This window comes from Pseudocercospora fijiensis (assembly GCF_000340215.1).
Source record: "Pseudocercospora fijiensis CIRAD86 unplaced genomic scaffold MYCFIscaffold_7, whole genome shotgun sequence".
NCBI classification, from domain to species: Eukaryota; Fungi; Ascomycota; class Dothideomycetes; order Mycosphaerellales; family Mycosphaerellaceae; genus Pseudocercospora; species Pseudocercospora fijiensis.
In genome coordinates this window covers 3,544,981-3,572,465 of record NW_006921538.1, presented here as the reverse complement: position 1 = coordinate 3,572,465, position 27,485 = coordinate 3,544,981, and the positions used below count along the sequence as shown (strand labels likewise).

General features: G+C 50.7%; 7 protein-coding genes across 7 annotated transcripts; 5 read left to right on the top strand and 2 right to left on the bottom strand.

The window, feature by feature from the left end:
- Positions 1-1,278: 1,278 nt before the first annotated feature.
- MYCFIDRAFT_78218 (uncharacterized protein) lies at positions 1,279-3,167 on the top strand (the record flags this gene model as incomplete). Its single annotated transcript, XM_007930761.1, has 3 exons — positions 1,279-2,023; positions 2,080-2,593; positions 3,092-3,167. The coding sequence occupies 3 exons, from the start codon at positions 1,279-1,281 to the stop codon at positions 3,165-3,167; spliced, it is 1,335 nt and encodes a 444-aa protein (XP_007928952.1).
- A 9,914-nt stretch (positions 3,168-13,081) lies between these two features.
- MYCFIDRAFT_14397 (uncharacterized protein) lies at positions 13,082-13,954 on the top strand (the record flags this gene model as incomplete). The annotated part of the gene is made up of 2 exons (XM_007930544.1): positions 13,082-13,182; positions 13,237-13,954. Coding segments are annotated over 2 exons (819 nt in total), but the record flags the coding sequence as incomplete, so codon positions are not given.
- Positions 13,955-14,937: 983 nt separating this feature from the next.
- MYCFIDRAFT_189995 (uncharacterized protein) lies at positions 14,938-16,093 on the top strand (the record flags this gene model as incomplete). Its single annotated transcript, XM_007931222.1, has 4 exons — positions 14,938-14,994; positions 15,057-15,500; positions 15,554-15,780; positions 15,838-16,093. The coding sequence occupies 4 exons, from the start codon at positions 14,938-14,940 to the stop codon at positions 16,091-16,093; spliced, it is 984 nt and encodes a 327-aa protein (XP_007929413.1).
- On the bottom strand, positions 16,041-18,337 carry MYCFIDRAFT_50007 (uncharacterized protein). Its single transcript, XM_007930652.1, has 3 exons — positions 17,482-18,337; positions 16,460-17,427; positions 16,041-16,408 (listed from the first exon to the last, which is right to left on the bottom strand). The coding sequence occupies exons 1-3, from the start codon at positions 18,213-18,215 to the stop codon at positions 16,230-16,232; spliced, it is 1,881 nt and encodes a 626-aa protein (XP_007928843.1). The 5' UTR covers positions 18,216-18,337; the 3' UTR covers positions 16,041-16,229.
- A 1,003-nt stretch (positions 18,338-19,340) lies between these two features.
- Positions 19,341-22,877, top strand: MYCFIDRAFT_204603 (glycoside hydrolase family 35 protein; the record flags this gene model as incomplete). The annotated part of the gene is made up of 9 exons (XM_007931221.1): positions 19,341-19,588; positions 19,647-19,909; positions 19,961-20,120; positions 20,175-20,388; positions 20,440-20,556; positions 20,607-20,728; positions 20,782-20,806; positions 20,857-21,162; positions 21,220-22,877. The coding sequence occupies exons 1-9, from the start codon at positions 19,445-19,447 to the stop codon at positions 22,875-22,877; spliced, it is 3,009 nt and encodes a 1,002-aa protein (XP_007929412.1). The 5' UTR covers positions 19,341-19,444.
- MYCFIDRAFT_212071 (uncharacterized protein) lies at positions 22,878-24,010 on the bottom strand. Its single transcript, XM_007931220.1, has 5 exons — positions 23,874-24,010; positions 23,756-23,817; positions 23,495-23,687; positions 23,173-23,435; positions 22,878-23,117 (listed from the first exon to the last, which is right to left on the bottom strand). The coding sequence occupies exons 1-5, from the start codon at positions 23,991-23,993 to the stop codon at positions 22,973-22,975; spliced, it is 783 nt and encodes a 260-aa protein (XP_007929411.1). The 5' UTR covers positions 23,994-24,010; the 3' UTR covers positions 22,878-22,972.
- Positions 24,011-24,741: 731 nt separating this feature from the next.
- Positions 24,742-27,189, top strand: MYCFIDRAFT_107302 (Serine/threonine protein kinase; the record flags this gene model as incomplete). Its single annotated transcript, XM_007931219.2, has 3 exons — positions 24,742-25,562; positions 25,614-26,370; positions 26,461-27,189. The coding sequence occupies 3 exons, from the start codon at positions 24,742-24,744 to the stop codon at positions 27,187-27,189; spliced, it is 2,307 nt and encodes a 768-aa protein (XP_007929410.1).
- Between the last annotated feature and the right edge of the window lie 296 nt (positions 27,190-27,485).

The window sequence follows — 27,485 nt, the reverse complement described above, 5'->3', positions numbered from 1 at the left end:
GAAGACCTCTGCTTCTTATTCTATAGCTTTATCTTCCTCTTTAGCCGATATATAGTCCTCGTCGTCTACGCCAATTTGCTAGGTTAGCTAAGTCTTACTAAGTAACTCGTCATCCGTATTAGGTCCTTTACTTAGCTTAACGGTCGGCTCTCGGCGGCTCTTCTTAGTAGCTCGTTTGTTAGTAGATTGCTATAGAGCGAGGGCTTCTTTCCTCTTAGAAGAAGGCTTCTACGGTCGCTTAGAGGCTCTTAGTATAGCGACGGCTTATTAACTGCTTCCGGTTTGGCCTTGTTCTTAACCCCAATCGTTACTAGAGGACCTAAGTGGTTGGTAGTAAGAAAGGCTTTCGTTCCGTCCCTAGATTGCCACCAATTTTGTATGGTGTGGGTGGGTCTACGGCAAAACAGTGGCTACGCGGAAATATCCATAGTCTCCGCACATGGCGCGACTTTTTGAATACAGCAATAAGCCGAGAAACGAGACCGATCGATTCAACTGGCATCAGTGTAAGTGGAAGAATTCATCTGTGGGACGCCTTTGCTGACGGATGTATAGATGATCCACAGTTGATTAACGATCAACCTGTTACTGTCCAGATCGTAGGTGGAAGGTACGGAGAAGAAAGGGCAGTGGCTGCGGCAAAGGCACTCGAGGAGGCTCTTGGAGCGAAAGAGACTACGGCTCGGCTGAGATGATGCTCGAGGTCGATGGTCGCTGATGTGCTGGCTTCTCCTTTGAGCTGTAGATCCGAATCGTCGAAGGATCCGGAGCTCTATGACGGTGCTGCGGTACCTGTGATCGCGCAGTCGACGGCAAGTGTTCGTTCAATCAATCACGTGATATGTAATATTGGTCGACATGATGAAGGAGTCTCGACAGTATTCGGACGCAGATTACAGGCCGTGTTCGTGGCCAAATGCGAAGAATAATTGTACAAATCAAGATCGCGCTCGCGCCTGATGCGATTGTATACTCTCGCATTTCGTATAGGAACCATGCAGAAACTGGGCCAGGTTTGTAGCAGCCCATGCGACCAAGACGATCCTACTCCTGAAGGACTCCAGCAGTCAGCGACCGCGAGGGCAGCAATGTATCCGAGACTGAGAAAGTTCTGAGACTGGGGTTCTCCTTTGGACATAGGACTTGTTGCGCGCCATGGTCATCCCTTGCATCGATAACGCGGATCGCTGGAATGCCAAGTGGTGCGTCTCATAGACCAGAACTCTTGACAGGTGTGCCTCACTCGTACGATCTTCCGTACATGCGCGCATTGGCTAGATGAGGCGCCCAGTTAGCAGTCTTGCTGCGGCCAGCCTGATTCTGGTCGCACTGCTCTTTGTTTGGACCACGATTCGTCAACACCAGTGGCGGCTCCAGCAACAACACATCCAGGACAGCGTCAAAGCTCACCGTGCGTCACTGAAACAGCAGAGTGCTGCAGGACAGTCGGTCAGTGCAGAATCGCAGGCTCAGGAAGCACAATCTGGAGCTTCCGTCAACCCCGACGGCGGATACGCGTATAGCTTTTACGCCACAAACGATCAATATGCCTGCTCGGTCTTGGTCAACGTGTACCGGCTGCAGCAGGATCTACGATGTCACATTCCGATTCATGTTATCGCTGCGTCGAAGGTCAGCCAGGCTTACATTTCTGCCTTCGAGGAAAGAGGTGTCACGGTTCACATCGAGCAGCCGCCTCCTTTGCCGTCGGGGGCCGACGGGTATTACATTGACTGCCTCCTGAAGCTGCTGGCCTTCAAATTGCATCGTCTCGCGCCCGGGCTGAGGCGCGTGCTGGCTTTCGATTCCGACCAGCTCATCATGCAGAATCTCGACCACCTTTTCTCTGGACTTCCCGTGGTTGATCTTGCCGCGCCCCGAGCATACTGGATCGCAAAGGACTTCCTGGCGAGCACCTTCCTCATGATCAGCCTTTCGGATCGGCTGTGGAATGATGTGAACCAGACACTGGGTCGCATTGGGTATGGCCAATTCGACATGGACCTGATCAATGACTTGCTGGGTGCGTCGGCGTTGTTCGACGGGCTGGCGCAAACGAGATGCTGACATGACTTCCAGGCGAGCACGTGATGATGCTGAGCGGCGAGTACGTCACTTTGAACAGTCACTGGGAGGACTGGAATGTGCCGCGGTGGTACCATGCCACACGGGAACTCAACATGACGACGATTGAGAAGGTGAACGCGATGGCACGGCCCAAGATGCCCACGTTTGTCGACAGTGATATCGCGGGCAGAAGCGTGACGAACTCATCTTCGCACGTGAACTTCACGACTGCGACGGCGCCAGCAGCAGCACCGACGCCGGGACCAGGAGGGTCACCCCGCGCAAAGCCCCGCTTCCCCAGCGAGCATCCTCTTTCCCAGGAGCTGTACTTGCTCCAGGAAAGTGCAGCGGTCGTGCATTTCTCGGCCGTCGGCAAACCGTGGATGGTCACCGAAGACACCATCAGGCTGTCGAAGGCCGACGCTCATCCGCTTCTGGGCGCGCAGTTTCACGTGTGGCGCGACATCGCTGCGAAGGTGTGTCCGGATTTCGCCCGTGGGCCGCTGGCGCTTCTCGTTCCGTCGACGTGAGAGGGCACAGGCAGCGCTGGTGGAGGGCGGGCGGGCGGGGCGGGGCGGGATGAAGGAGCTGGAGGAATGGAATCAGGGCAAGCGGGGATCGTTGCGATGATGGTGGTGCTGTACTGTACTGAATGATTGCAAATGCGTGCCAAGACCTGTTCAGCATCGTCACGAGTGATAATCGCCATGCCATGCCATCCCTTTGCAAGTCAGACCGGAGATTCTTGGCGAATAGGTCCCACTAATAGTTCCACTTTCCATGCAAACTTTGGTGGCGTGTCGAACGCCGATTGGGTCTACACCTGCAGCCGACCTCGCTCCGGCTAGGGTGTCGATCAGGGTTAGTAACGAGGGTCAACTAGAGCCTGTCGTAACCTCAGAGATTGACTTTCTACGCTTAAACCTAAGCAAGTAAAGGAATAATGCCGCTAAGCACACTAAGTCGACAGGTACGTAGATTTTGTAGTAGATAGACCAATACTATAGCTAATATATTATTATAGAAGAAGCCTATCCGCTTCCGCTCTGCGGAAGAGTCTAGACAACGTAGAAGGCTCCGCTCGAAAGGCATTAAATTAAGTGTAGAAGAGCTATACTAGTTAGTGCCGCTACGAAGTCTATTAAAGTGGCGATTGTCGACTCCTAGCGACTAGAATAGGGCCCTTAATAAGCGCCTTAAGAAGGTAGAAACGTAGGTAAAGGACTTGAGGGTGGATTTGAACCTGCAGCAATAGCAACAAGCGTAGGCCGTACATAAAGAGGTTAAGGGTAAAGGAGGCTCTTAAAGCGAGGAAGAGGTTGTTAGTGTCTCCGAGTTTAATTAGTTAAAGGCTAATCTCGTAGAATTGACGACGGAAGTGAGGGCATTAAAGGGGTTGCTATCGTCGTTGCTATAGGCTTAGTAGAAGGCGTTTAAACCGGCGTTGCAATAGCTAAAGTACTCGTAGAAGTAGACGGTCTATCGTCTACAAATATTGGCCTTTAAGCCTCGCGGTGGCTTCTAATATCTCTTATGTTATGCTAGTCGTAGAAACAGAGCTTGCAAAGGTTGTATTTAGGTCCGCAATTAAGGCAGGTCTTAGTAGCGTTAAGCGCTCGAGATCTACCGTTCTTAAGAGGCTACTAATTGAGGCGCTAAGCCGTACGAGTGAGGCGGCATAACTAGCACCTCTTGCAGGTTATAAGCGTCCGTTTCTTTACGTGTTTGTAGCTATAGTCAAGACGAGGTACGTTGTCTAGTAGATTGTCGTCCTTTTTGAACTAGTAGCGCCGTAGCTTCGGTAAGCCTGTATTATAATTAACGTACGTATAGCCGCCTACAAAGCGGCCCTTATTACGTAGCAAAGTAGACCTCAATTCGAGAGCCGCTTTAAACTCAGTATCTCGAATAGGACCTAGCACTGCTATACCTTCTTAAACCAGGTTCTAAGCAAGTCTTATACGGAAGTCTCGTTGTCGAGTAAGGGTTGGATCTCTTACCTTATTATCTATAGCTGTATTGCGGCAAAGGAGGAAGGAATTGATTACGGCTACGTCGAGGAGGAAATAGAATAGCGGGTGCTACGGCTTGAAGGCCTTATACTAAGTACTATAATAGTACCTGAGCTAGTTATATATGTCTACGCCGCCTATGTAATCGTTATAGTACGCCGCGTATTTAGGTATGTTCTTTGCCTCTTTGCCTTTAGTCTAGTGTAGACGTACGTAGTTGCGAATGTAGGCGTTAGTATCCCTCGGTTTGCGGCGTTCTCTCGATACTCGGTCTATAGGCTAGTGTTTAGTCGTTAGCATTTGAACGAGATTTCTATCCTACTATAGAGGCGCCGCGACATTGTAAATTGCCTTGTAAAGTAGTGTATTAAAGGGAAACCGCGTCGACTTCCGGTATAGCTTAATAGTCTTCCCTAAAGGCGTAGAGAACGACACGCCTGCCTATAGCCAACTCTTTAAGCTAGTACGTACCGTACTAGTAGCAGTAATGCTATACCATCTCAGGATAGCAAACAGGGGTATATTATTAAATAGATTGTCTAAGTAAACATAGTAGAATCGTCGTTAGAAGGGCAGTTATAATAGTAGAGATAGTACCGCTCTATAAAGCCTCGACAATTGAGATTTAAGGTTTATAGACTGAGCTATAACTGGTCCGGTTGTATCCGCTAGCGGCTTCGCGTAAAGGTTGGCGTGCTTATAAAGGCTCGGCGAAGTATCGACTGCTTTACCTACATTAATATTCGTCGCCTTTCTACGCCGCTTTCTACTATTCTAGCTATTAGGTTTAACAGCGCGGCGGCTGCGCTGATTGCGTTGCTTTTCCTAGACATCTAAGAGCTCTTCGTAGACAAGAACCGGTCCTTCGAAGCTAATAGGTAGTATTGCCTTCTCAAATCCCTACTTCTTAGTTAGGCTCGAGAATAACCAAGAAACGATGAATCTAGCACAACAAAGCGCTAATACATAGTAGCCGACAGGACAGGGCTTCCCCTTTATCATTATAATATATGAAGAGCGTCTAGTAAATCGTACGAGGACTTTATCGAGGCTGACGTTAGTACTAGGTATATAGACCTTCGAGATTTGACTCCTTAGCTTGTTAGCTAACTACTGAACCTATAACTACGGCGGATTGCCCTTGCTCGACTCGACGGGCTCGCTATACTGCAGACACGCCTTCAACTGCCTGAATCTCTTCTCGGATATGTTCTTAGTAATAGTATACGAAGGCCAATAACCATCAGATCGCTAGAAGTCGGATTTGTCGTCTATTTGGATAGCGGACATATAGATAATAATTCCTACGAAGATCGCCATCTCGTACGGGTACGTCTTCGTCCACTTCGCACTAAATACAACGACCTCAATAACGCCGCTATTGTTTATCTTCTTGAACTTCGGATCCCTCGTATACTCGTTTGTATAGAAGGCTAACTTCTTATATACCTCTGCAGGCTATAACTGCTGGAAATACCTCTATAGCATATTCTAGCAGTCTTCGGAAGTTAGCCTCTCGAAGGCCTTGCTACGACAGTCCATACCCTCGAAGAAGCGCTTATTTAGTAGCAACCGCACCTCCGGTTAGCACTTAACGCTATACAAAGGTGCGTATTTTACACCTTCTATTACCTTCGACTAATTAGGAGCCTGCGCTAGGCTACTAATATCCGCGAGCGTAGTGCCTTTAGCAACTATACCGTTAATAATATCGCTAGCAACAAGCGGCTTATTGTCGTCGCCTTTAGGCTCGTATTCCGCACTATAGACTAGCCTAATCTGCTTACAACTAGCGACTATCTCTTGCGACTCAATACTATTAATTTCCTCTTCCGGCTCTACTCTAAGCGCACCTACGTCGTATACCGCATCGTCGTCTATATCGGACTAGTGTCTGTCGTCTTCATCGAATATAGCGGTATTAGAATACTAAGAAGAAGCTATTATATAAAAGAGCCGGATTAGGTTGTAATAGGCTTCGAGCCTTAAAGTTAATCGGACTGCTAGCGACTCAGAAACAGGCCGAATACGGCGGTAGAACAAGAGGCGGAAGAGTGGACACACACTATCCTAAAAGCGTACCCTATAAGCGACCATTTACTATGCTATCTAAGGTGTAGCGCTATCTGCACACCCTGGCTATGCAGGGGACACTGTATAAACGATCTTGTCCGTCCAGTTTTCAAAGGGATGCTATATATGCTGTAGCAGATGCACGCACATGAAGAAACGACAGGTGTCTGTATTCGGTACTATGTATATTAGCAACTGCAGGGGTAGCACGGGGCATATAGAGTTGCTAGCAACTCCAACTATACTAAGCCCCGCTAAACCTAATACAAATCGTACTCTTAGCATTCCCACAATCTCCGCTAATCCTAAATTCCTTTCTATATAACCTCTTCTAATAACTACTATACTATACAATAGACCTATCTACGCCTAACGATGTCGGTACCCTTTAGCGGCTTCGACAACGAGTGTTTAACCTTATAGAAGACATTAAAACAGACACTAAGGGTTAGAAATTGATATAGAGACTATATAGCAATTAATATACTTAGAAATCTATTAAGAAGCTGTCTATAACAACGCCTAATACAGAGACAGGGCTATACTATAAGAAGTCCTACTTCTATTATATAGAAAAGCAGCGCCTTAATAAGCTAAATAAGGAAGCAGTAGGTGTTAAGGATAGGCGTATATTTAAACCGCTTAAGAAGGAGTATAGAATAGGCTTCGTTACTAAGGTTGAATACTATAACAATAACGCTACTAGAAGAGTTAGTATTCGTCGCTATACTGCTATAACGGAGTATATATATATACTCGACTACCTTAATAGCCGCAAGGTATGCTAGTATATTAGAGATAAGGTTAAGAAGCAAATCGATTACTCGCTATAAGCTAGAAGAACCTTCGACGCCTTATAGGAGCAATATAGTAACAATCTCGGCGTATCTTATCTCGATATTACTGCTATATACAATGCCGCTAAATAGTCGCCTTATTACAACCGTAATAAGCGCTTTGTAACTCTAGAAGAGAGAGGCAATATAGAGCTTCAATTAAAGGGAATTACGAAGACTACAAACGATAACAACCTATACTTTAAGGAGTTTAGTATCTACACTAAAGATAGTATTAGAAGGGGCTTTGTATAGGCTTCGGAAGAGGGCATTTAGCTACTAATAAAGTATAGCAAATTGATACTGCTAGACGACATATACGAAGTTAACTAGCTCGATTAGAAGTTGTTTAATATCTTAGTATACGATAACAATGTTAAATAGCGGCCTATAGTACACGCTTTACTAGAAAGCAAGCATAGTGTTGTCTACGTACAGGCACTTAGACACCTGTCTTCTTAGGGTCGTTATAGCGAGCCTAGCGGCTAGCAATTACAATAGTCTATTAGTAATAACTTAGCATCTAAACAATAGGCTATTAAAGACATCTTTCTATAGGCGTATACCTATCTTTGTATACGGCACTTATTACAGACTATTCGCCGCAAGTTTCTACTTAAAGGCCCCTATCGGAAGGTCTATAAGAAGCTAGTATAGGTTATGCTATACGCAGAGTCTAAGCAGGAGGTAGAGGTTGGAATACAGGCTGCTTTTAATGCCTTGCCTCGCGGCAAGAACGACAACCTATATAATTATATAATACGAGAATGGTTAGTTGAGCACGCCTAGATATAGACTACCTGCGAGCGGAGGAACAACCCCCTACTTATACGCGTAAGTACTATATAATAGCTACCCTCTGTCCTCTTCTAACCGATCGTTGCTAACCGTTCTTGCTTAGATACGCACAACTTCGCTAGTCGAAGGCTACTACTCGGATTTCAAGAGCGGCATGCCGCATTACGACTATTAAAGCCAACTTCTTACTCTCCGGTTGCCTTATATACTCGTTAGACATCGATAAGAAGTGGCACAATAACGCAATAAAGGCCTCTACTAAGGACAATATGCTCTACCTGTTTAGTCGCCTTTAGGGTGACTATAAGCGGTTTAACGAATTGCTATACTGTCTATAAAGCCTTATTGCTAAGCAATATCAATTAGCTTAAAAGCGTACAGACAACAGCCTTCTAAACTGGTTAAGATATTAACTACAGATCGACAACTACATCCCTAATATATGCTAGTATTACTTCTAGAAGCAGTATTACTAACCGTGTCGGCATATCTAGTACGATTAAGAGATTAAAGGCAATAGAATAAGTGCTAAACAGGTAGATTGCTATATAGACCGTTTCTTCGACCCTAAGGGCTTTAACGGCGATATTAATTCTACTAAGACACACTTAGAATAGCTTATTAACGAGAATCTACTAGAAGAAGATAAGGACGGTAAGGTCGACACTCTTCGCACTATTACAAAGGACCGCTATCTTCTATTGCGTAGTATACTTGAGAATATTACATACGACTATTATTAGAAGGCAAAGCAGGCGGAGGCGGTTATTCAGAATTCTAGCTAACTTGTTACACGCCTATCGGACTAATATTGCTATATAGTATCAGGCCGAATATATGCGACTGTCGGCGGCGGCAGAGCTATTACAATAGCTCTAGCAATATTAATAGCGATACGACAATAGCACGTTGTTTGCTATCTAATAGGCGTAGGTCGAAATAGGCGTCGGCGCCTTACTATTAATCTACTACTACTAGCGATAGCACCCGCGACAACAACCTTATTAAATACAATAGCCGCGGTAGGTAAGGGACCTATTCGCGCTAGGCGAGGGCACTTAACGCGCGCTAGAGTATACGGCGACTAACCTTTATACTAATTAGTATAGATACAGTTACTAACCTCCTCCGCCGTCCTTCTAGCCGCCTTCCTCGTCGCAATTTGAACCTATATAGGTTACTAACTCGGTACTTTATAATACGTACGCCGCAGGCGACGGCACCTTCTAATATAGCATACCTTCTTTAAACGACGGCAGTTCAATAGACGTTATGCGCTACGTCCTTTACTAACAGCGACTTCTATATGCGCCTGCTATACCGAGCGGTCTTCGTTACTCTATAGCCGCCGCTAATACACCTATACCGTAGCTATTAGACCTGCGATAATACACGCTAATCGATATATTACAACTTAGTTACGAGGAAGCTTCCACCTTTATTAGAGACCGCCGATTTCTATTAGAAGAACGGCAACGAGTGTTTAATAGCAGGACCTTTAGTAGCGGTAGCGGTAGTAGACATAGTAGCGGTAGATATAGCGGCAATAGACAATAAGGGCAAGAGCAAGTAGATACACCTCGAATTCAGCGCACCGGCTATACTACACGTTAACTTTGGCTTTATTCAGTTATCGCTAGCGACCTTGGTTGAAATTACTAAATTCCTAAAGCCCTTTTAAATTTGAAGCACATTTCAACTAAATTTATTAGGGGAGTTGCTAGCAACTCGAAGTAGGGGGTAGGACTAGGGTAAAAGTAGGTCGAGCCAATTAGCGCGAGTTGCTAATATATAGACCACTCTGTATTCTAGCAACGCGCTAATTCTCGGGTAGCGCATTCCGTAGAATCTACAATTAAATAACGTTTTGTATGCCCCGCTAAGACTATGAAATTCGTATGCATTCGCGTTATAATTTTGGGAATTTCAAAATCACTACTACCTCGTTACCTCTATTATCGCTACAATGGAGGATCTACCGGTTGTCGCTATACCTAACGGCAATAGCGATGCGCTTAGCAATCTTAGCGTCCTTCGCGATAGGCTCTTCCTTATCGATAAGGATATACCGCTGTCCTATGCTAAATAGATTGTTGCTATTAAACTGATGTCTAATATGTATAGCTATACTCGTATAACAGTCCCTAAAGTAGACCGCAATAGCAGTATCGTTTCTAGGTCCTATTACAAGTATATTAAGGCTAAGCGGACAGAAGCGGCGGAAGCAAAGAAGAAGAAGGTCGAGGATACTATTTCTAGTCGCCTAAAGCTAGAAGTTAGAACATACGCCCTTCGAGCCTTATAGGCTCAATCTTGTTGTATTACGGTACTACGATACTATCGATAGTAAGCCTACGAAGGTTCTTGTCTAGCGTACCGATTATCGACAAAAACATACCTATACCTTGCAGCATAGCGACGCTCGGCGGACTAACGCATACCTAAAAGAGATAGGTTAAGAGAAGCTAGATAGATTACTACGGGTTAGTCGTACGAGAGACTTTTTAAAGGATAACTATAGCAACATTAGTAGCTACGCTATTTAGTATTAGACGTTGTATAACCTAGCAAGAAGCTTACCGTACTACAATCGAGATAAGCGCTATATTGTCCCCGGTAAAAGCGCTATTCTACGGCAAATTAAAGAGGCGAGAGAGCGTACGATTAAGCGTAGTTATTATTGCTAGGTCTTCTAGGTACAGACGTCTAAAGGCCTTAAATAGGGCATTATATATACTACTAAGAAGGGCATTGAGCTACTTAAGAGGTATAGCGAGTTCTTATCGTAAGACGCTATCTACGACACTAATAATGCTAGCTTCTTCCTCGTTAACCTGTTCGTACGAGACGAGAACAACTTCTAATACCCTATCGCTTATATACTTATCGAGAGCTAGTATACTATTGTTCTTGCAACTAGCTTCTAGCACTTGTCTTCGTAGGCCGATTATAAGAAGCCTAGTAGCTAGCACCTTAGATAGACGATTGTTAATAACTCTATAAGCGAACAGGCTGCCTTCCGGCTCGCTTTTAACAATAAAGTTATAGTCTATCTATGCTAGCGATACGTTGTCGAGACTATTAGAAAGAAGTTTAGTATTAAGCGTAGGTATAAGAAGATATAATAGGCTCTATTTGGTACGCTGTATTTTGCAGAAGACTATAACGAGGCTCTTTAATATATATAGCTTATAGAAGCCTCGCTACTAGGTAGTTAGCAGGATCCATTAGCCGCCTACTTTAAACGAGAGTAGACTATTGAGTACGCCGAGCTCTAGTGCGTATACGCTCGACGGGGCAATCTACGCGTTTTATAGGTAAATATAGCTGTTTCTTCCTAATCGCGTACTACGGTTAGAGCTGACTTTCCTCGTAGACGCGTACTACTAGCTATATTAAAGGCTATTATGCCTATTTCAAGCGAGGCAACGAGACGACAATCTACAACTAGTTACTCGTAGGTGCCCTTACATACTCTCTAGATATTAACGACTACTAGTATAACAAAGCCGACGTTGCTAAAGCTTCTATGCTATAATTGCTACTTTTCCGCTTCCTTAGATACTCGAGGCTTTAAGAATTGCTATACTATCTATAGATAAAGATTAGTAAGCAGTATAAGATTGCACGTTTACGGTACGAGCGAGGTACTATTGCCTAGTCTCGTTTTAAACCTGCCCTTAACGAAGAGACACCTTCTAAGTGCCCCTGCCTATTCTTCCTTAGTTAGTACTAGCCTTACTGCTATATACTGTTTAATAGCGAGTTTAAGGATAACTAGTTGTCTCGGAAGCAGGTAGACGAGTATATAGACCGCTAGAAGGCAATAGACAGTAGACAAGGCTTAAATAACACCTCGACGGTCTACGAGGAGTAGTTTAACAGTAATTGTATGCTAGTCGACGACCTAGCTACGGCAGAACTAGAAGGAGCTGCTAGCAACGGTGTATTAGAGCGCAATTACTATATTCTTCTTTATTACATTATCGACAACTTTAAGGAAGACTTCTACCGCCTAGCGAGGGCCGCTTAGTTAATAGACAACCTCTTAAAGAAGGACTACAACGACTACATTTAGTATCTCTATAAGCACTATTCGAAGGTTGTTAGCGAGGCGATCTACTAACTATTAATAGACTAGTAGCTCGAGAAGGTGAAGTTAGACAACGACTTCTAATATCAAATTAACTAGACTCGCGATATCTTTATTAATAACGACGACGACGACGACGACGATATCGATAACTAGGTCCTTAGCACAATAGCTAATCTAGAAGACGCGACTTATATTAGTAAGATACGGCTTAGTTAACAGGCGCCGCTGCTGCTATCGTTCTCGTTACAACCCTTCTTTCCGACTTAATATACTACGCGCGTATTAAACGACTTCTAATCTACCGCCGGCGGCAATAATATAGTATAGCGGCAATAGCGAGAGCGACTACTTACTAAGTCGCTACCTAGCGGAAATGCTACCTTCTATGCCCTTCGTACCTGCTACGCCGAGCTGTTTACGCTATTTAACTACCGCCGCCGATAGCGACCTTAGTTAGACCGAGAACCTTCTATAAAACATACTAATCCGACTGCCGCTAAACGCAGATATATAATAGTAAAATAGGCAGTTTAAGCTATACTATAATCTATAGACAGGCGCTATAGAGCGATACGAGATACTACTATAATAGGCACTAAACGAGGAGGTCCTAGAAGAGTAGGTAGAGCGAGTGCGATAGTAGCGATAGCGAGGTAGATAGACAGCTAATTAAGGCAAGAGCGCGATAATAATACCTCTATTTTGCTATACTATTAATAGCTTACTAACACTTTGGCTTTATCTATCGCCGTTGCTAGCGACGGCGAGGTATTGCTAGCGTTGCTAGCGTTGCTAGCATCTTACCCGGTTCCTAGCAATATGTTGCTATAACGTGGGTTTTGCGTCATTTTGTGGGACTCGCGTACTTCCGGAGGTACGTGCGCTGCCAAGCGTTGCCAGAATACAGACACCCGAAACGACGACGTCAGGAAGGAAGGTGCAGCTCCGAGTGGACGAGATCGGCATCCCGATCGACTCCGCACGTGTCCGGCTCGTGTTTGCTGCCGATCCCGATCCTCCCGAGGTCTGTGCGGAGGGCCGGGGGCGAGGCGAGCCGGGATTCTACTGCGCTGAGCTGAGCTGAGCTTCTGCCGGCGCGGTGGTCGCGACATGATTCCCATACCACACCGGCTCTGGGAGAAGGGAGAACGAAGGTGCGCGGCATGGCTTTCAACTCATCGGCCTCGGCGTCGTGGACGTCGCCCGGGGCGGGCATCACCGGCGGCTACGATGGCAATGACGACACGCTCCGCTACTTCATCGTCTTCTTTTGCGCCCTCGCCATGTACAACGCGTGCGAGTAAGTCGCGGTCGTGCGATGACCACACGCAGCAGCATCGCGCTGACTCGACAGGCTCGTGATCATGGTGTTCCTGTCGTTCACGCATTTCCACGGACTCTACTTCTGGTCACTGCTGGTCTCCGGCGTGGCCATCATCCCCTACTCGCTGGGCTTCCTGCTCAAGTTCATGAACATCACGACGGGAAGCGCGCAGTGGCTGGCCGTCGTCTTGCTGACCGTGGGCTGGTATCCGATGATTACCGGTCAAGCAGTCGTGCTCTGGTCTCGACTCCACCTCATTGTCACCGGCAAGAAAGGCGAGCGCATCCTGTTCTGGACCAAGTGCATGATTGTCATCGATGCCGTCTGCCTGCACATTCCGACGACGGTCCTCACCTTCGGCGCAAATGGCTCCGTCCATACCCATGTCTTCGAGACCGGCTATAACATCATGGAGAAAATTCAGATGATCGGCTTTTTCTTGCAAGAGGTCACCCTCTCCTCCATCTACATCGTCGAGACCGTCACCCTCCTCCGCACCTCGCTGCAGCCGGGAACCCGCAAGACGATGAAACAACTCATTTTCATCAACGTCGTCATCATTCTCATGGATCTTGCCTTGCTGGGGCTCGAATGCGCTTCCTTGTACATCCTGGAGACACTGCTGAAGGGCGTCATCTATTCCATCAAGCTCAAACTCGAATTCGCCATCCTTTCCAAGCTGGTCAAGTTCGTGGGCAGCTCTTCGGCCCAACCGGCACCCCAGCAAGACATGCGCAAGGCTTCAATCGGCTTTGTCACCACCGATGGCAAGACTGACCGGGACATGAACGTCCAAGACTTCGTGCATCTCCACAGAATCAGCACCGACATTACCCATCCGTCTCAATCGCACAGATATTCCGACTCGATGGCTTCTCGTCGTAGAAGTGCGCGTCATCCGAGTGGCAATCTGGAACTGGATCTGGCCCGCTTCGAGCACATCGAACATGTCTCAACCCTTGGAGACGTGAGCTCTCGAAGCTCTCATTCGTCACATCCACACGGAGAAGTGTGAAATCTCTGACTGCCAAGCGAACAAAATCTGCACAACCTCAGGGATGCATGGTCTTAAGATGAAGATGCATCCGGATCGATTTTGTCCGAGACCGAGCCTTCGTCGTTCTCAGGAGCCGACATGTAGGAGGCTCGCTCAGGCTTTACCTGCTCGTATTGATGGCCATCGTGCGTGCTATCTTCTCACTCACGACTACAGCAAACAGTGGACTCGCCTCGACGCCCACACCTATTCACGGGGAATGAACGTGGCGACGGAGAGGTCCACTCATTGCCCAGATTGTGAGAAGTGACAGGGACTTGTTCCTGATGCGCGATCATGCTGAAGAAAGTTGCAAGGGAACATCGAAGAGGACGCAAAGCAGCCTCGGTACCTGCCCTGCCCTGACCCTGACTTCGAGTGCAGGATGTTTGAGCTCAATACTGGAGGGTACTGAAGTGATGGATGAGGCATTAGCACTGTATCTTTCCGGTCATGGATGTGTGAACACGCATGCCAACGCTACACCCAGCTGAAAGACGACGTACCGAGGTAGCCCTCGCTCCGCCAGCCATATCTTGGCACGCTGATCTGTCACGTCAGCGATCTAGCTCAGCTCAGCTCACTATTCTAAGCTTGCCCGCAGGGAACCCCGACCTAGGTAGCCCGCGTTCTACAATTCAGAGCTTCCGTGCTCTTCTGCTTCCACTTTCAGTATGGTAACTTACGGGATTGCAATGGAATTGAAGGACACATTATCATGGACCAAAAGTCCATTAATCATCAATGCTCCCGTAAGCACTGGGATTCATCACTTGGCAAAGCGTGCGTTTCACTGACCAAGACCGTGATCCAGATGGGCGGCATAGCTACTGCAGACCTAGCAATCGCAGTCACCAAAGCTGGCGGACTCGGCCAAATCGGCGGAGTGCCTGACTATGGAGATCTGTCGAAGCAGCTGTCACAAGCAGAGTCTGCTCTCGGCCGCACGAGCAATGGCCTCCTTCCCATCGGCGTGGGAATCTTGTCCTTCCTCATGTCACAAGAGGACACCATGCCCATTCTAGAGAGATATCGGCCTGCTGTCGTCTGGATCTTCGCATCTCACAACCTATCGGACTATTCTGCATGGGCGAAATCGATCAGGGAAAGACTTCCCTCCAGTCAACTTTGGATCCAGATTGGCTCGGTGGGAGGCGCAGTTCGAGTTGCGAAAGATGCGAAACCTGATGTCCTGTGTCTGCAAGGCATCGATGCAGGCGGGCATGGATTTGAGAAGGGAGCAGGAATCATTTCGCTGGTGCCGGAGACCATCGATGCCTTGAAGGCCGAAGGACTCGAGGGAAAAGTGAGCGTATTGCAGATGGCAGAGCGGTCGCTGCCGCACTCGTGTTGGGTGCTGAGGGCGTGGTGATGGGCACGAGGTTCCTGAGTGCGCCAGAGACCAGAGTGCATCCGCAGTATCGTGAAGCTATCATTCACGCCAAGGATGGTGGACAGAGTACGGTCAGAGACAAGGTTTTCGATGAATTGAGAGGACCAAATCAATGGCCTGGTGATTACGATGGAAGAAGCATCCGGTACGTGGATCTCCTTCCTCGAGAAAAATGGACGTGCTGACTTACTGTTGCTTGCAGGACAGCCAGTTATCGAGATAAAGCAGAAGGCGTGCACATTGACGAAATTCGGCAACGACATGCTGATGCCGCTCTCGGCGAAAGTGCCGGCTACGCGGCGGATGGTACGAGCGGGAGGGCGGCGACTTGGGCGGGCACTGGAGTTGGGCTGGTGACCAAGGCACAGCGAGCTGCTGAAGTCGTGGAGGAAGTGAGGCAACAAGCGGCTGCATCACTCGAAGCAGTCAGATCACGATTTCAAGATACTGCGAACTGAGGACATCTGCAGAAGATCAAACGTTGCATTCATTGATGTCGTAAAGCCTTGATATGCATATAGCCATGCTGTATCAACCATGTATGAGATCATCCTCTTCGATTTGGTGCTCCGGAATACTCTGGAGTGGGGACTTCTAGACCGCAGCATGACCGGTTGTCTTCGCCTTGTGGAGATTCGCCACAGAATTCACGCGACTCGCTGATGGCGTGCCTCTCGGAGTTCCTCGCGGAGTGATTCTGCTCTCTCCAAAGAAGCGGTTCTGCTGGGAGTATGAACGCTGTCCCGGACCTCGTCGAGATTGGCTTGCGTAGCCTAGAGGATGCTTAGCTATTGTAGAACACACCATGGAACATTCAGACTTACTGCCTCGGCGAGATCCACCATAAGCAATCGCGCTTGGGCGCCTTCCTCCGTCGACGCTGGCGTTCCTCGCTTCCTGGGCAAGCTGCTGCGCGAAGGGCGAGCGGGCACGGAGTGTCGGACCCTTCCAGTAGATGACATACACGGCAGCCACAAGGATCGCGGAGATGCAGAAAAGAATGGTGCAGGCATACTCGAGATTGTTGCCGCTGCTAGCCCCAATGTTCGAGAAGAAGGGAGTGGCGGGAACGGTGAGAATACCGGCGAGAAAGTCGCGAGACCATCCGTTCCCTCCAGTTGCAGACGCAGAGTATGGACCATAGGCACAAATCATATAGTCAATGGTCGCCATGTAGATGGAGTAGTTGGCAATACCGACGACCGCCGCGAAAATCATCGATCCTATCCAGTGAATCGGAGGGCCTTGAATCGTCCAAGCGAAACCAATCAATCCGATGGGCAGGCATGGTGCAGTGTAGAGCAGGAACCACAGGCGAGATTCGTACTGTGCGCGCTCGTCGTCCGGTTTTGCCGCGCGTTCCTTGATGTTGCGTCTGATGGCTGGAATGAAGAGGGCCCATGCAATGACATAGCCCACCCCGATCGAGATGAAGGACAGGCCGACCTGAACCGCGTCGAAATTCCACTGCTCGTAGACCAGTGCGAATGACTGAATGAACATGAAGATCAAGGCGTCGGAGAAACCTGACAGAAGCGACAAGACCAGGACGATTGGCTCGGTCAAAAACATCTTGAAGGGACGAATCCACGTGATCAGCACTTCCTTGGCGGAGAATCGATCCTTGAACGGCACGAGCTCATCGGGACCCCAGCAGTTGGCCTCCGGATTGGCCTTTCTGCGCTTCTTCGCTATTCGGTTCAACATGATGGTGGTGCGAGTTTCCGGCACGGTCAAGAAGTGCAGGATCTGGACAAACCCGCCGAATATGAGCTGGATCCAGATGGACCATCTGTGGTGGTGTCAGCGTCGGGAATCGCAGTGATTGCGGTATTCGGGGACGCACCTCCAGCTGAGATATTGCTCACTGAAACCACCCACAATTGGACCCAAAATCGAGCCACCCACAGACGAGAACACAACGTATGCGACGGCATATTGCTGAGTGTCTGCCTCCCACATGTCGGCAATCATGCCCAGGGTGACGGAGCCACCGGCGGATGACAGACCACCCAGGGCTCGTCCGACCATGATGGTGGCGAAGTTGTTTGCCAGGGCCACTGGGAGCTGCCAGATGTTGACGAGGAAGAGTGAAAGCTGGAGGATGGGCCAGCGTCCGAATTCCTCCGACCATGGGGCCCACAGCTCGCAACCGAATGCATAAGTCACCAGGAAGATCATGGCACCGCACCTCGCCGCCTGCGCACTGACGCCGAATTCCTCTGCAATGCCAGGAATGGCATTGCTGTACAGAGACGTGTTGAAGTTCATGGATACCTGGACGATGAAAATGACGGTGAGGATGTACCACTTCTTCCCGTTCGGATAGCAAAAGCCCAGCTCTTCGTAGCAGTCATCCTCGGTCAACTCGTACTTGTCGTGTGCGCCGAGCTGGTCCCGCTTGGCTCCATTCGCTGAGGCATGCTCATGCTCCTTCCCCACGCGCTCCGATCTGTCGTTGCTGCCCGTGTCGTCCTTGCAGGAGTGTTCGCCGGCCTCGAGTTTCTCGTCGGCGTGATCGAGGCCAGGCTGGTTCATGAGCTGAGGCGAGTCGTGGGATGAGTGAGGATGGGAAGCCATGTCGATGCGGCGGAAAGGTGCGATCGAGACGGCAGCGAAAGATATGTTACGAAGACATGCGATCAGAGCTGAAAATGCGCGCCTGTGCACGACATGGCCGGCCACGGCGGGGATGGGGATGGGGATGGGGATGGGGATGTTTGTCGAAGGAACGCATGCAAGCGCAAGGGCCAGTGGCAGTCGCAGATGGGCAAAGCGCCTTCCAATGCATGTGCTCCACCCCGTGCCACTGCCACTGCCTGACTGGCTCGCGTGCCGTCCTTGCCATCGCTTCTCAGTAAGCTTTGGTGCTAAGCGCTTGCTTCGACGTGGCGTCGAGCTTGACACGCACGATCATCATGTTAGTCTTGTCTTTTGCGGAGTCCTCGTGGCAGCACGAATCATTTCCCTTTCCAGCGCAGCGCAGCGTGTTCCCGAGGATGCCGTGGAACTCTTTCGCGCTTGTGCTGTGCCGTGTCTGCGATGTCCGCGTCTGCGATGTGGTCACACGAGAGAGGACGATGTCCTGCTCCTGCTCCTGCTCCTGCTCCTGCTCCTGCTCCTGCTCCTCCGCTGCACTCCTCCGCTGCACTCCTCCGCAGCGTTTCGCCGTGCAGTGCGGGCGCAAATCACACTCCTGCTGGCCCATCCTTCCTTCCCTTCGTCAATCCGGGTACAAGGTTCCTTGCGTGAGATCGCCGAGACCGACGCGCCCGGGCCGAAGAGCTTCGCACAGCCTTGGCCATGTGGACATCCCGAAGCGTGCATCTCCAGCTGTGCACGGTGGCCGTGGAAGCACGTCTGGAGTAGAATATGCCCGTTCGCAGCCGGAAGGCGCGAAGTTCGATGCAGCTGTGGAGAGCCCTTTCCACCACGTTCCCTCCCTGGTGAAGAGCGCAAGCTCCGCGCAAGTATTCGAGAAGCTGACGGGCCGGTCGAAATCATGGTCATCCCAGCCAGGCGATGAGAGGGAGCCGCGTTGGTCAGCACCACACACACCGACGTGGGAGTTGGAGTCGACCGGACTCACGACGTGACGTGGGCACGTGTAGACTACCGTGACTTCTCCGGCGCGTGCGCATTGATGAGAACCACACCGCGCACGCATTCAGGCTAAGCCGCGCTTTCAACTGCCGTACGGATATTCGAGAGAGCAAAGCGGAGACCCATGGCCGGAAGCGCAAGCGGCCAATGTAAGTCCACTGCCATCTCCCATTTGTCGCTGCGCCTTCCGACAGGAAAGAGAAGAGATGGCCATCCGTTCCCTCACATGCATCTCGTTGCTATGCCTCGCAGCGAGTCTCCCTTCGGTGCTCGCATTGCATGCCAAGCCGAATCAGGTCATCCGCCCATACAAGCGCGAGCCATTGCAAGACATCGTGACCTGGGACGAGGTATGCGACCCTCATATACTCGTCCGATGACTGATGCGACGCCCGCTGATTGGCATAGCACTCCCTCTTCGTTCATCGCCAACGAGTCCTCTTCTTCTCAGGAGAGTTCCATCCTTTTCGTTTGCCCTCTCCTTCCCTCTGGCTCGACATCCTGCAGAAGATCAAGGCGCTGGGCTACAATGCAGTCTCGGCATACTGGGATTGGGCACTGGTGGAGGGAAAACCAGGTCATTATCTGGCCGAGGGTGCATTTGCTGTGGAGCCATTTCTCGAGGCTGCTCAAAAGGCAGGTCTGTACGTTTTGGCTCGACCGGGCCCATAGTAAGATCCCTTCTGGTACTCGATCCGGAAAAGCGCTGATGGGCGTCAAAGTATCAATGCGGAAGTCTCGGGTGGAGGATTCCCGGGATGGTTGCAGAGAAATCCTGGAAAACTGAGAACAAGAGATCAAAACTACCTCGACGCCACTGACAACTACCTTTCTCACATCGGTCGAGCCATAGCAAGATACCAGATCACCAATGGAGGTCCCGTAGGTCACAGGACGACACTGGTCGGCATATGCTCCTTCTGACTTCGCGCTCAGGTGATCTTGCTTCAGCCCGAAAACGAATTTTCGCCATATCCAGAACTCCCAGACCCCGTGTACTGGAACCATGTTGAACACCAATATCGCAACGCAGGCATTGTGGTCCCATTCATCAACAACGATTCGCCTCCGTATGGATACTTCGCACCCGGCCCGCCACAGCGCTTCAATGCAGTGGTCGATATATATGGCCACGATGGGTATCCTGTTGGCGAGTACAGTGTGGTATACTTACCAGAGCATGTCGTCTGACAGCCTATAGGCTTCGACTGTGCCAACCCAGATCAGTGGCTGGACGCCAGACTGCCATCGGACTGGGGCGATCTTCACCAGAAGCAGAGTCCGAGCACGCCTTATTCCCTCGTGGAGTTCCAGGGAGGTGCTGCACAACCTGCAATGCGTCCATGCACGATACTGACGACAAACAAGGCTCTTTCGACCCCTGGGGCGGATCAGGCTTCATCAACTGCTCCAAGTTGACCGGTCCTGAATTCCAACGAGTGTTTAATAAGAACAACTACGGATTTGGAGTCACGATCTTCAATACATACGTAAGAATAGGAAAAGCATCACGCACATCGAGAATCCCACTGACAATCCGTAGATGGCATACGGCGGGACGAATTGGGGTGCGAAGTAGAGACGGTAAAGACGAGTGAGCGCGACTGATCTCTTTTAGGCAACCTCGGCTTTCCGGAAGGCTACGCCAGTTACGATTATGGCGCTGTGATATCTGAAGACGGCCTTATTGACCGAGAGAAGTACAGCGAACTGAAACTTCAGGCGAACTTCCTGCAAGCTTCTCCGGCATACCTTTCTGCCACGCCTCAGAGCAATCACAACGCCAACGGATCCTACACGGGGGATGAAACGATTGCGGTGACCGCGTTGGTGGGAAATGCTACAAGCTTCTTTGTTGTGAGGCATGCCGCGTACAACTCTCTTACTACCGGAAGGTTCACGATCAAGCTGCCAACAACCAAAGGTGAGACGATATGAAGCGAGTGCATTGCAGCTGACATGCTGATTGATTGCTTGGAAGGTAATGTCACGATACCTCAGCTTGGAGAGCACGTATCACTCTCACTCCATGGTCGAGACTCCAAGATATATGTCACGGACTACGATGTTGGAGGCATCAACCTGCTCTACTCCACCGCAGAGATTTTCACCTGGAAACAATATGGAGATCGGCGAGTCTTGGTCGTGTACGGTGGACCAGGAGAGACGAACGAGCTTGCACTCATAGGCGGAGGGCAGACAAGAGTGACAGAAGGCGCTGGCATTCTCTCTGAAAGTAGAAATGGATCCATCGTCCTGCAATTTCCCAGCAGCTCGGCCAGAAGAATCATCGAGCTTGATTCTTGCAACCTCACACTGTACATCTTGGACAGGGCGAGCGCCTACAAATCCTGGGTTGTAGATTCTTCTCCGATGCCTGCACTGACAAGCCCGATCATCCAAGGACCCTACCTCGTGCGGACGTATACCATTCATGGCACAGCTTTCCACCTCACTGGTGACGTCGATTCAGACACCACGATTGAAATCCTGGGTGGCGCGCCTCACCCTCTTACAGTTCTGACATGGAACGGCATCTCGGTATCCTTCAATCAATCTCGCTCTGGTGTCGTCAAAGCTATACTTCCGTTCTCCAAACCGATCTACAGCCTCCCGGATCTTAGCTCTGCCAATTGGAAGGTCACCAATTCCCTCCCCGAGCTTTCTCCTTCCTATGATGATGCGCTCTGGCCTTCTGCCTCCCTCAACTACACAAACAACACGTCCATTCGCAATCTCACGACACCCACGTCGCTCTATTCTGCCGATTATGGCTTCCATTCGGGGCACTTTCTCTATCGTGGCCACTTCACCTCGAATGGGAATGAGAGCACATTCTTCGTCCATCTTCAAGGAGGATCCGCGTTTGCATACTCGGTGTTCCTCAACTCCACTTTCATTGCCTCGTATTCTGGAACAGCCGGTGTCGGCGAGTATAACGAGACGTACACTCTTCCCAAATTGGTAGAAGGCAAAGAGTATGTGATCACAATTCTTATGGCAATGATGGGATATACCGAGAACCAGGACTTGGGGATCGACTATCCTTCTGAGATGAAGGCACCACGAGGAATACTTGACTATGACCTTGCAGGAAGAACGAAGGATGTGGTGAATTGGAAGATCACCGGAAACAACGGCGGCGAAGACTATCTCGATAAATCTCGCGGCCCATTGAACGAAGGTGGATTGTGGGCTGAGCGGCAAGGATTTCATCTACCGGGTGCACCACTAGATCGGTGGGCAGATGGCAAGCCACAGGATGGGCTGAAGGAAGCCGGAGTTGCATTTCACTGCACGGATGTGGATTTGAGTATGCCGCAGGGTTATGCCATTCCGATCGCATTGAGTTTCGGCAACTCCACCGCTGTCGCGTATCAGGCACAAGTCTGGGTGAATGGTTGGCAATTTGGCAGGTACATCAACCACATCGGTCCCCAGAAGGTCTTCCCTGTGCCGGAAGGGATCTGGAAGTATCGTGGAAGCAACCGAGTTTGTGTCAGTCTGTGGGCTTTGGAAAGCAAAGGCGCCAGAATCGAAGACCTTCGCTTGGTCGCAGGTAAAGAGATACAAAGTGGCTTCGGGGAGGTGGAAATGGCACCTGGAAGCTCTTGGGCCCTGAGGAGTGGAGCGTATTGACGCTGCGGAGAACCTCATGTCGTTCCTTGAACTTCGCTCTATTTCTATGATTGCGCAAACTCTTTCTATTCGCACTCTTTCTGTTCGCACTCTTTCTATTCGCCTTTGACATTCCCGCTCTTGGCCTTCTTCGGGTTCCCTTGGACCACATCGTCCAGTCCCGTACCATTGACCATTGCGTATAGCCAAACCAAAACCGCGGTGGCAGTAGTCATCAGCAGCGCCGAAAATGCGAACAGGCTGTTCGGGTAAAGTCAACGATTGCATCCAATGCTGCGCGAGAAACGATACGTACCCAATTCTCTGCGTCGTGTCCAACATCTCAAATATGGGATATGGATAAAAGTTGTTGAAAGCATAGCATCGCTCGATCCAGAACCAGTATCCAAAAGCAATGGACAGACTGATGCCAAGAGCAGGAAGAAATGCTATGGTCCACGGCGGAGAGAAGAATAGCAAATCTATCACAAGAGCGATTGAAGGGACTGCGTGGAAGGATATGTCGGCTGACCAAGCGATTCGTGGTGCCCAATCTGGCAGGACGAGCTTCGGGTCGATCTGGACATACTGTTCAGTCCTGATTTGTCTCTATGCAGCCCGATTTCGCTTGCACGTACCGCTCTTAGGCCCCAGTAGAGAAGGCTGATCAAGCACTCCAGAGGCGCACTACTTACGCTCAAGGCATTCTTGATCTGGAACAAGCGGTGCGAGAGCGTCAGATCGGCCAAGAGCCCGAAGACAAACGTGGCTGTAGCCAGGGACAGGCCGATGATGGTGAGATACTGCATGTGCCAGCCATACGAGTAATTGCTGTTCGATGCGCCGTCAGCAGGAAAGCTGAGGTGGACAGGTGGGAGTGGAGTGCGAGTGGAGCTTACGCCGGGTTCGGGTTGAGGACGAGGTATGCGAATGAGTAGGCGTATGATGCCAGACCCAAGACCTAGAGGAGGGAGTCAGTCCAGCAGGCCATATTTGGCGTGGGCCTGTTGATCTCACGTGGAGAAGTGCTGAGGCTCCTCGAGAAGGCGACGGGAGTCTTTGTCGCGGATGGCGCTGGAGCAAGTGCCGGGCGATCTGTTGCTGTGCCATGCCGTGTGCCGGAGACGAGAGGGGCATGAAGGGATAACGAAAGCTTGGGTGAGGGAGTGAATGAATGAATGAATGAAGCAAGCAAAACGTCAGTCGAGATCTGTCCTGCTGCCGCCGATACCGATGCTTTGCGGCAACGTGAGTCTCACGTGGTCGGAGCAGGGCGCGGCGCCCATGCCAATGCCAATGCCTCTGTGTGGATCTTGCTCCCTACGTGTCGTTGCGCATCCGAGCGTGGAAATACACAAGGCGAGGCTGGCGACGATACCTGGACGTGATGTGGTCGTGGTCGGCGTCGACGCTGGATGGAAGGGGAGTGCTTCGGTGGTCTTGCAGAACGCCAAGAACACGGCGGGGGCGGGGTGACTAATTCTACCTGAGAGCAGTCCACCTCAGCCTCGTTACCAGGCCACCTTCCCTCCCGGGTGCCGCCGACATCGACACTGTTCGCGACAGCCGCAGCCGCAGCCGTAAGCGCGAGCGAACACCATCGTCCCATCTCCATCTTCCCATTCCCTTCCACCCATGCGCCCAAGCCCAAGACTGCGACAGCCTCCTCTCCGCCACCACCTTCTCGCCGCCGCCGCCGCCGCCGCCGCCGCCTTCACGAACATGGCCGGAAAGTGCAGATGACCAGGGTTGAAGTGTTCGTGCGCTGGTTTGAGGAGCATTGCGACAAGAAGGACAGTGCAGTGCGGTGTGGTGCGCGCAAAAGTGAAAGGCGATTGGGAGCGCTGGCGTTGGCGCTTGCCGGGGTGTCTCGAGGCTCGCAGTCATGCCACGACCGAAAAGAAAGACCGGAGCCGAGCCTAAGAAGCGCAGTCGTACGGGCTGCTGGCCGTGCAAAGCGCGTAAAGTCAAATGCGGTGAAGAGAAGCCCGTCTGCGCGAACTGTGCCAAGAGCGGAGAGACGTGCGACTACAGCATCAGGCTGAACTGGGCCGGTCGGAGCAGACGAGACAAGGACAAGGACGGCGCGCCGACCGAAGCTGCAACCTTCACCTTCGTCGCCACTCCGACCTCAGCCGGGCCTGCGCCGGGCCCCGCGAAGAGCGATGCCTTCCCCCACCCCCACGACTACATCTTCTCTTCCCAGCACATCGCCATCGCCACCGCGTCTCAGAGGCCGCCTGGCAGCCATCCGGCAGCCTTCCCTACGCCGGAGCCAACACCTGCGAATGGAGGCTCCGTGCTCGATCCGCGCCTGGGGCTGGCGCAGCAGCGACCTCTCTCGCAAGACTATCAAGCCCCATACTACCCTTACGCCACCGCGTATCAGTCTCCCGCGTCTCCCGAACGTGAACATACCTCACCAGCCTCGGCTCCGCCCGCAGACGAGTTTCCGTGCTCGCCTCAGCATCGGACGAAGCGATTGAAGACGGCACATAGTCCGGTGTTCGCGGTGCCGCAGTATCCCCTGCACTCCGAACACTCACCTGGCTCGACCTTCACTTCGCATAGTACCAGTAGCATCGTCAACACTCCCGCCACTCCAGGCTCGAGTATCAATTCCGCTTCACCATACCCTGCACAGCCATCGTCCTTGAACGTTCAGGATCCGCCTGACCTTCGTAGACTGTCGGTCAAATCGCTTCTGTCCGACCCTTCCGAAGGGAATGAGCGGCCCAAGTTCAATCGAAACGAGAGTCATGTATACCGCACATATGGCTATGACCACGGCTTTCCCGATCTCGATATACCTCTCAACGATGATCAAAGTGTCGTCCAGCCAAAGTCTCCCGATCTGCGTCGTGCCAGCGCTGCTGTGTCGGAAGTGAGCACCTCCAGTGGCGAGTTCGATGCGAAACAGATTGCTTTCGAGCCTGGAGGCTACTATGCTCAGCCGGTTGCCATCAGGATTCCCAAATCCCTCGAGCCTCTCCCGGCCGAGCTTGTGAACAATCCGATGAATCTTCTCTACTTTCACCATTTCATCAATCATACCGGCCGCATCATGGTCCCTCACGATTGCACAGAAAATCCATTCCGTGGAGTCCTCCCTCAAATGGCCATGCGGAACCCTCACCTACTGCATCTCCTGCTCGCTTTCTCGGCATCCCACCGAGCCAAACTCCTCGACCATGCCGAGCCGGCGAACAGGATCGCAGGGTGGATGGCGGATGTACTGCCAGCCCTGCGACAATCCCTCAATGAACCGTCTTCGCCTGGCGTGACCGACCCTACTGATCCATCTTCCCTGGCTCCGCTGGCCACCGCAATCATGCTAGCATCCTTGGAGATCGTGACGCCCAACACATTCTCCGTTCGCATTCCTTGGCAGCAGCACCTCCAGATCGCGCGGCAAATGATCGTTGATAAGGGCGGACTGCATCACTTGGCACAGCAAGCCGATGGCGCCCGAGACAAGGCCATCTTCTTCTTGTCTCGATGGTTCGCATATATGGTAAGTCGCAGAAGCCGATTCGCGGCGCATGGCTTGCTTCTCTTGATCCCCTCAGGGACTGCCCTGCAACACGTCGGCTAATTTGTACAGGACGTACTGGGCTCACTGTCTAATCGTCACGAGCAACCGCTGTTCGGAGCATACCTCGAGGACGGGGGCGGCCTATGGCTCGTCAATCGCGATAATGTGGAGATCTACCAAATCGATTGCTTCTTCGGCTTTTCCGGTCGCTGCATAGCGCTGCTGGCCCAAGTCGCAGAATTGTCAGCATCTTGCGATAACCAGCGCATCGATCCAGTCACGAATCAGGTGAAGGCTGGATGGCGGCCGTCCGCAGAAGTCAGGCAGCAGGCCGAAGAACTCAAGAAACGCTTGCACGCGAGTGCGAACACCGTCTTTCGTGGTTGCATGCACACAGATACGAATCAACCTCAATCCGAGAACAACCAAGACAAAGACGCCGATGAAATTTACGCCACGAATGAAGCATACCACTGGGCTGGGCTAATACATCTTTCGCGACGTGTCCTTGCATTGCCATCTTCTGATCCAGAAGTTCAAAAACAAGTCCAGAATGTGCTTGAATCGCTCGAGAAAGTCAGACGAGGCAGCACCGCCGAGTCGTGTCTGCTGTTCCCGATGTTCACTGCGGGTTGCGAAGCTCTGCAAGAGGATCAGAGAATGCTGTTTATGGACCGAATGGAGGCTGTTGAAGGATGGGGCATGGCGCATGTCGGACGAGCCAGGCAGCTGATGCAGACAGTATGGGATACTGGAAAGCCATGGGAGACGCTAGTCGACGGAGAATTTTTCGGGTGAGAAAGAAATGCCAACACAGGACGAGCACACTCGTGCCCGCAACAGACTCTCGACAGTTCAGAGAGGTGACCGAGAGCATCAGGATACACATGACGATATGAAGGGATAACGGCCAGTATGTCTTTCCATGAAGATAATCGTTTCCTTCCACCCCCGAGCGAGTTGGACCGATGCAAGTATTCCAGCTTTAGAAGCTTCATCAAGGTCATGGTACAGGCTTCCAGCTTTGATCAATGCCGACCTCGTCCGCAGGAGCCTCAACAGCTTGTCTCACGCGTGCACATCGGCACGTTTGG

Bases quoted from the DNA above. Each gene is read 5' to 3' on its own strand.
- MYCFIDRAFT_212071 (XM_007931220.1), bottom strand. From the start codon at position 23,993: ATGCCCCTCTCGTCTCCGGCACACGGCATGGCACAGCAACAGATCGCC. The intron at 23,818-23,873 runs GTGAGATCAACA...TCCCTCCTCTAG, and splicing joins GAGCCTCAGCACTTCTCCAC to GTCTTGGGTCTGGCATCATA. The intron at 23,118-23,172 runs GTACGTATCGTT...TTACCCGAACAG, and splicing joins GACACGACGCAGAGAATTGG to CCTGTTCGCATTTTCGGCGC.
- MYCFIDRAFT_50007 (XM_007930652.1), bottom strand. From the start codon at position 18,215: ATGGCTTCCCATCCTCACTCATCCCACGACTCGCCTCAGCTCATGAAC. The intron at 17,428-17,481 runs GTGCGTCCCCGA...ACACCACCACAG, and splicing joins GAGCAATATCTCAGCTGGAG to ATGGTCCATCTGGATCCAGC. The intron at 16,409-16,459 runs GTAAGTCTGAAT...AGCATCCTCTAG, and splicing joins TGGTGGATCTCGCCGAGGCA to GCTACGCAAGCCAATCTCGA.